At 47.2% G+C, this 8,148-nt stretch overlaps 1 protein-coding gene across 1 annotated transcript in view; it reads right to left on the bottom strand.

Annotated features, from left to right (window-relative positions):
* Positions 1 to 6,961, bottom strand: part of SLC16A5 (solute carrier family 16 member 5) — a 7,916-nt gene extending 955 nt beyond the window's left edge. Inside the window, exons 1-3 of the mRNA XM_009637848.1 lie at positions 6,742 to 6,961; positions 2,597 to 2,740; positions 719 to 1,585 (exon numbers count right to left, since the gene is read on the bottom strand). Coding sequence (XP_009636143.1) covers positions 719 to 1,585; positions 2,597 to 2,740; positions 6,742 to 6,961 — 1,231 coding nt within the window. The remainder of the gene's footprint in view (positions 1 to 718; positions 1,586 to 2,596; positions 2,741 to 6,741) is intronic.
* Between the last annotated feature and the right edge of the window lie 1,187 nt (positions 6,962 to 8,148).

Here is an 8,148-nt window from a genome sequence, read left to right on the forward strand (position 1 = left end):
TGCTGAATAGCACACAATTCATTGTCTGGAGAACTGAAGCCTGAATTGAGGATTCATGGTCAGGTTCACGTTTCTTGTTTGTTAGTCTGAATTTGCTGCTGTACGGCAGGAGCAGGTGTGTCTTGGGGAGGTCACTTAGTGGCATTTCAAGTGAATTGTGAATGTATGGGATTGGGGTCATAATTAGCTCCTTTCTTGTCTCCAGAGAAAAATTAATACACTCTGGAACTCAGAAAGAAGAGTGAACAGAAGCTTTTCTATAAGGCTGGTAATAATTCTGATGGCAGTCAGTTTGTTTAATGGGATGTTAGGAATTCCTTGAGACTTCATAGATAAAACAATGAAAACTAGCAGCGAAATAGTTCATAGACAGCAAGATTCTACCACAGTAATTCCTATGCGTCTTCCATATCGCTGGAAAATAGCTCTCCTCACTCCCATGCCTATGAAAGCTGCCTACCAAGTGAGTAACTTTTTCACTGTCTGCTCTTGCTGCAGTGACACTTTGGGTGGCTGCAGAAAATGAGCCTCCTTCAGCTGTGAGAAGGGGCTGATCATTCCTTTCTGACTCTCCCTTTTGTGTTGCTCCCTTTGCATAACTCACCTGCCTGCACGGTTTTGGAAACTCCCTCGTTTCTCCTCTTTGTGCTCCCAAATACTTGTCACCAGTGTCTAAAAACCTGATTTTTCCCCAGCCTGCTTTAATAGCTTCTCTCACCTGTGAGAGGCGGTCCGATGAGGAGCGTGATGCTTTCCAGGATGGTGAAGAGCCCTAGAGCACTTGAGAACCTGTCCATCTCCACCACATCCATCAGCACCTGGAAGGTGAGTGCCCCGATGCCACTCATGGCTATACTGAAGATGACACAGTAGATGATGAGCATGCTGAACTCAGCTGAAATGACACAAATGAAATTGCTCAGCCCGCAGAGGAGCACAGCCAGGCTGAACAGGTAGATGCGTCTCCCTGTGAAGATTCTGTGTCCTGAGAGCAGCCCTGTCAAAGGGCGTATGAAGATGTTGATGAGCCCAATAACGGAGATGAGGAGGGCTGCCCTGCGTTCCTCCACGCCGTTCTGGATGGCATAAGGCACAAGGTAGATGTGGGGTAATGCAAACCCCATCATCATCCAGGTCACGCCAATAGTGTAAATCTGGTAACCTTTGTTTTGACAGAAGATGTCAAAAGCCAGGTACTTCTGCAGAATCTGGAAGCATGCAGTCCTTCTGGTTTGATGCTGGAGCTTGGGGTGGGGAGAGGATGCTCCATTGGACAGTTGTGCCTCTTCTGCTCTTCTCCCTGGCTCCTCTGCAGGCTTGGGTGACTGTAGTGGTGACCCTGGTGCAAGCTGAACCGGTCTCATGATGGCTCCACAAACACAACAGTTCAATAGTATTCCTCCAAAGATGAGAAAAGTGTTTCTCCAGCCCATCTCATCCAACAAGTACTGAGAAAGCAGCGGCCACAGCGTGAAACCGAGAGAGACGCCAGTGGATGCCATGGCATTGGCCAGTGTTCGCCACCGTACAAAGTAGTAGCCCAGCACAGTCACTCCTGCCTGGAAGCTGAAGCATGATCCCAGACCTAAAGGTAGGAATGAAAGAGAAAATGAGCGTGCATGATCTCTCTGCCTTTTCTTAAAGGGTGAAAAGAGCCCAAATCCAGAGTGTACCCACAGATGACTACTCCTGCCACTGAAGCATTTCCTCGCCTGCCAGGCTGCACAACCCCCAGTGATCAATATTCAGACACTCCCCCACCCCCACCCCGCAAAGGATGAAGAAGGATGTTGTGCATAATTAAACTCCATGTGTTCTTGGGTATACTAAATATACTGATCTAAGCTAACATTTGTCTGGGGCATGCTGCTGTTCCTAAAATTGTTATGGAACTGTTCATTAAAAGCTTGGGGTTTGTACCACATGCAACAATCAGTGCTGCTTTCCTGACACTTTCATCAGGGGTCAGGGAGTTACTTGTTTTTCTCTCTATGCAGTAGACATAGCTTAGCTTGCGAGATCCAACAGGATTGGTCCCAGAGTAACCTGGCTGAAGAAATTAATTTCTCTGTGTTAGAAAAAAGCAAGAGTTGAACATCAGTCACACAGGAGAAATATTTGGAAAGGAAATGTTCCCATCTGTTACTTCTGTTCAAAACCAACATGTTCTTTTGTTAGAAAAAGATATCTCCACATTTCCCCAGATTGGGAGTGGTGAAATACAAGCCCAGGGAACTTGGGAAGGACGTCGTCCCAACACATTATGTTCCAAGACTGAAAAAAAACCCCCTCCCTTCTTCAAAGACAAAAGGCCGAGAAGTTACTAAGAAGAACAGGCATCTTTGCTCTCCATTTCGCCCTCTGGAGACCTGTAGCATTTTCCAGAGAGAAGCACTTTCCAGTAAGCTTGGCTGGATGAGGTGTGTGTTAAAGGGGTGTGAAGTCACACAGATGTGTAGTCAGCTGTGGGGCTCTTGATTTATCCTATTTCACAGATGACTGGAAAAACGTGAGCACTTAGTCGGGACTCTCACTATTTCCCATCTCTCAAGTCAAGCACAGCAGCTGGGTTTTCCCGCTGTGCTTTGGTACTTACCAGTGATGAGGCCAGCTGTTAAGTAAAGCTGGCTGATGGACTTGCAGAAGGAGCTGGACACCATGCCCACTCCGCTGAGCAGGCCTCCCAGCATCACAGCAAACCTGCAGCCAAATCGCTTCACCAAGATGCTGCAGAGGGGTCCTGGAAGCAAAGAAGCAAAAGCGAAGCAGTTAGGGAGGAAGGAAGTATTTTGTACCTGCTGGATTTCTGCAATTATCAAATTATATACTAGAGACCCCGAGTTTTGTCCCAGCAGCATAATGTAGCAGGGGAGCCAGGAAGAGAAAAGATATTCCCTGATCCTCCCAAGTGCATGGCCAACTTATTAGCTGAGGGGAAGGCTCCTGTGATCTGCTTGGATTTTGGCCATCAAGAAGGATTTCTAAGCTTCCCTGCGATGGATTTTAGTTAAAACTCTTGGAAATGGAATGGAAGAAGGACCCTCAAGTGTAATTCTGTTCTCGCATGATTAAAATTCTGGGAATGATTTGAAAAAGCGGAGGACTTGCATTTCTGTGCCTGCGAGTAAGAGGTGCTGAGCAGGGTGATATTTCTGATTGCGTATTTCCACTCTCATGTCACTGTGTTTTTCAAATATTCTGCCACAAAATCTCTTAAATTGCCCTTGGTGTCCCGCTACCTAGGTGAAACTCCTTGCCAGAGGAGGCAGTTTGACTCTGAACTGGATCAAGAATGGGAGAAAAATAGCCATCATTGGGGAAGATTATTTGCAAATGGCTGGAGAGGTATAGTCAAGGCTGCATGGGAATCAATCTAAGCTTCAGGCAGTAGCATCCAAGCTGCAGCTTGTGCAATCTTGCAGCTGTCCTGCAAGTCATCTTCCCCAGGAAAATAATAAGATGTTATTGTTAGTACAGCTCTTTGCACATGCCTGTCCTGGCATACCTGGCAGGGGTGGGTAGGTTTAACTGTGTCCACTTCCAAGAGGAAGCAAGTCTAGGAGCAGACCCTGCACATCCCAGTCCCCACTCCCACACCTCCATCACAAACACCGCAGAGGTGGGAGTGAGACCCGGGTGGTTCCAATGGGCCAGAGCCCAGCTCTGCCCTTCTCGGGTGGAAACCTGCATTTTATTGCGTACCTACGTTGCTGGCAGGCTTTACTAGGAAAGAGTTATGTTATTTCATCAGAAAAAGCAATGAACAAATAGGCATGGAGGAGTGTGTCTGAGGTCAGTTAATTCTTTAATTTTCATAGACTTTTGGTGAATTCTATGAGATTGTGGTAAATTAGCAGTTTCTTATCGTCATTCAGCATCCTTCATTTTGGGGTAGGAAAAGATTAATTCAGACCTGCAGACCATCAGTGGGAAACCTGCTTCTCTCTGCATGCTCTGGCAGAAGAGGATCTGAAGGTACAGTTTCTTTTCTTTTCCAGGTTTTATTTTTCCCCCCCCGCCTTCTGAACGCTTAAGGTTATGTAAGCAAATGCAAAATGACTCTAAGCTTCAGAATTAGGAGTCAATCAGTGTAGGGGAAAATAACCTGTGGCATATTTGTGACCTAAATCAATGTCTGGTTGGAAATAAAATCCACATAGTTAGGTGAACAGTGGAACATTATTAAAATTAGGACTGCAGCTGTCTGTATTTTGATCTGCTTGGGAGATTTTCACCTCAGACTTCAACTGGCCTTTGAAAAAGCATTCAGCAAAGTGGTGACTTAACCAACCCAAGTAGCCAGAAGTCATAAATTCAACACTCCAAAATAATGAGATTGGCTCTAAAAATCTTAAGGGTTTTTCATTATTTGTTCCTGTTAACTTGCTTTCTGGATTTCAAACATTATTTCTCACTTCCCTGGGGCTTTTGTGCTTTCCTTTGCAAAAATGGTTCCAACAAAAGTGCTGCATTTGTATGAGTGCAATCCAGAGAGTTGAGTGTGCATGAATATTGGGGAGCAGGAACCTGTAAGAGCCTGAACTCCTGCATTTCCCTTTTTGGAGACGGCCATAGGATCCCGAGGTCTCTCAAATGATTCTTATAACAAAATAATCATTAATTGCTTTTGCCTGGGAACATAGCATGGGTAATGAGATATGTTTGGCTTAGTAAATTATGAGCTATTGTTTGCACTGTGCCCTTCCCTGTTTCCTTCCATAGCCCTGCTGAGCTGAGGTTAGCTCTGCTGCATGCAACCTTCCCACTGTACTGACCACTCTGAGGATGGGCTGCTCTGGCCATTCCCCTTCCTGTTTACCAGTTTTTGCAACAAATATCTCCCCCCCCGCAGTTCCTGTGAATTAAAAAGAATGAAGGAGAAGAAGAGACAGAAACATCTTTAAGAGACACTGGTGACATAGGAGAATGCAATTTTTGGAAAGGGTTTAAGTGCCAAGGTGATGGATTTAACTGGAGAACCTGAATCAAACCGAGCCTGGCCCCCTGCAAAGGAGGTCAGAAGTTGCAGCAACAGCCATACATGCTTGGCCAGAGAGAATCTTTTATCTCTGTTTTTTTGGTTATTTTTTTTCTTCCTGGTTTATGGTTATGTTACTCCTGCTGTACGCTGTTGGGGGGCAAGAACGAGCACTCCTCTGCTGTAAGAGCCTGCAATAGGGGATGTAACTGCCAAGCACAACTCTCTTGCAGTTCACCAGGGCTATGCCCTGACAAATTCTGTCAGTGAATATAATTAACGTGAGGCTGTTCTTTCCTTGTCTAATTTATAACTTTTGCATCTATTTATTGGTGGTCTTTAGATTACCTTTTACTGTGGTTCCAGCCTCCTGCAAAACAATTACTTCATTAAAAAAGATAGGATAATGGGTATTTTATTGCGGATACTGCCAGACTTGTCCTTCCTGGACATGTTGGGACTGAGCTGCTTCTGAAACCATTTCCCAGAGCCAGCAGGTCCTGTTTGGCTACTAACCACAGCAGGACCACAGGGGATGGAAGGCAGCACAGGGAATGCCCAGCAGTTTCCAAATTCAAAGCCCGAAGGACACTGTTCTATTTCTGCTGACCTTCAGTGATAATTCCTCCTGTAGTTGCTTCCCCCGAGGTCTCTTTCCATCTGTGCCTTGAAATTCTGGACCCAGCTGCTTCCACTAAGGTGCAAACTCTCTCCCATGTCAGGTGGCTGTCAGCCAAGTCCTGTACTGGAGAGACTGAACCTGCCACAGCCTTCACATCAGCATGACTCAGGGCTCTGCATTTTTTTCTATTTCATATTCCAGTGTCACCTTTCACCAGTCTTGGAAGGAGGCAGGTATGAGCTCAGGGATACGTGGCTCAGATACGTGGGTGTCACTGGATACTTTGCTTGTTTTGCCCGGTGGGGTTTGGGTAGTCTGTTTCTCAAATAAGCATGGGAGTTGCACGTGGAGGGGTCAGCAGCAACATGGACCACTCATTGGGAAGTCCCTGAGCTGCCAGGGATTTGTTTTTCTCTTCTACGCAGAAATATCCATCTGGGTGGGGGATCTGGGGACCCTGTCCTGTGCAGCATCCACATTTTCTTTGGTTGGGGGGGAAACAGCGATTTGCTCTGCTATCCGCAAAGCACAACCCCCCTTCCACCCTCCCTTCACCTGGAGGGTGCTGCGTGACCCACATTCTGCACTAATCCAGCTATGCTCACATCCACCCTGATGCCTGCTTGGGTGTGCGCTTTATGCCGCCGCCCAAGAGTTGCTTTTAATACTCTGCCTCGGCTAGCAGCCTGGAAGAGCTTGGATTTTGGCATCTTTTCAGCCATGAAGAACACAGTTGTCTTGTGGGACAGGGAAGATGTGCTCTCATGGACAGAAGGTGAATCAAGAAAGCACCCAAGCTCCGTCACTACCTGCCAGCTTATTCAAAGAGCTTCCATGAATTTAGTTCTCGCTGCTCTGGAGAAGCAGAGCTGAGAAAGGGCTTCACATTCTTTGACCAAGGGTCTTGGTTGTCTCTTAGAATGGCAAAAGGGAGCTTGGTATCTGGACGCTTAGCTTTGGACTGTGTAATCAAAAGTGGCTGGGGGATGCTGTGAGCTGCTGACCAGCCAGTCTGCTCAGACCTCCCAGTCCCTTCCACCGTCCGCCTTAATGAAATGCTAAAAGTGCCCTTGTTAATGCTCCTCACCAGCAACACAGCCGCAGGAGGTGGCAGAGGGCATTCCCTGTGGCCGTTACTTACCGCCTCCATGCAGCACAGCCACCATGATGGATGGGAACCACGATGTCTCGCTATTGCTGGCCTGGAACTCATGCTGGAGGTCCGTGAAGAAGACACCGATGCAGGAGGGGAAGCCCAGTGTCAGCCCCTGCAGCAGCACTGCGGCAAGCAGGACCATCCATGCCCATCCCCGGTCCTGGGGCTTGGCGGCTTCGTGTGCTGCTGCTCCTCCTTGGGACATGATGGCTTCTTTCTCCTCCTAAGCTAGCCTGCTGAGGAAGACAGCACAGCTACCATGCAACCCTCAGCCCAGCGAACGGACATACAGAGAAGGGCTGGTGGTATTCCCGAGGCTCGGAGGCACCAGTGCATCCCATTCCTTTTGCAGCTGACGCTCCAGGCTTCTTGCTCTGCATTTCTTTTAGCACCTCCCTTCCTTCTCGCTACAGGATCCTGGCAACAGATTGCTTGAGAAATAACTGCCTTCCCCTTTTATATTTCACAAGGCTGTGACCACAGCCAGGTACAGAACAGGACCACACCTCCTCTGAGGTAGGAATTGGCCTTACCTAGTTCCCGCCCTTATTTTCCCTTTCACCTGCTTTCATCATATGGAGTCCCCTTGCTGGCAATCGCTAAGGTCACCCAGTCCTCATGCTGAGAAGAGAAGGAAAAACTCTGCAAATGCCAAGAAAAATAGAAACGCATAACGCTCTCGTGTCGCAGCGGAGTTCAGTGTGAACCTTTCGGGATAACTGCACCTTCCTGCAAAACACTAGTGGCAGAAAAACATTTGTAAAGCCGTTAGTTAATTGGGATCTGGTGATCGGAGAGGCTTCTGCTTTCCCTCTGTTTAGACCTACGGCTTCTTCTGAGAGATCCCAGTTTTGATTTCGAGACCAGCAGCACGAAACATATAGCAAAAGCATTCCCCATCCTCTCCACATGAATAAACATACATTAAAAATACCCCTTTGGCAGCTGGATGAGCTCACACAAAGTGCCCATAAGGTCACTGCACAGGGTGATATTTATTTAGCACTCAAACAGTGGTTTTTTCCCTAAAACAATAGCTACCTTGGAGGTTTGTGCGCAGCGTTAAAAATGAGTAATAGTTTGATTTTGCTCATTATTTTGAATACGCCATGGTGACAGAAAGTTAGTTTCATACCTCAGGCTGAGACCAGAATGGGTCAAGCGAAGGGTAGCGAGCGCGTGGCTGCGTGCGCGGCGCGGGCGGCTCATCCCCTGGGTGTGCAGCCCTGTCAGCTCATGGCCCACGGTTAGATACTTCTGCTTCAGTAGCGACTAAAAGCTTTGATGAAATCTTTTGCAATATTAACCTAGGCATCACTTCTGTAAACAGGGCTCTTATGCCGGCTGGCTTATAGCCATAAAAAAAAAAAAAGAAAAAAAAAAAAGGCCGGG

This window comes from Egretta garzetta, unplaced genomic scaffold (assembly GCF_000687185.1).
Source record: "Egretta garzetta isolate BGI_Z169 unplaced genomic scaffold, ASM68718v1 scaffold34, whole genome shotgun sequence".
NCBI classification, from domain to species: domain Eukaryota; kingdom Metazoa; phylum Chordata; class Aves; order Pelecaniformes; family Ardeidae; genus Egretta; species Egretta garzetta.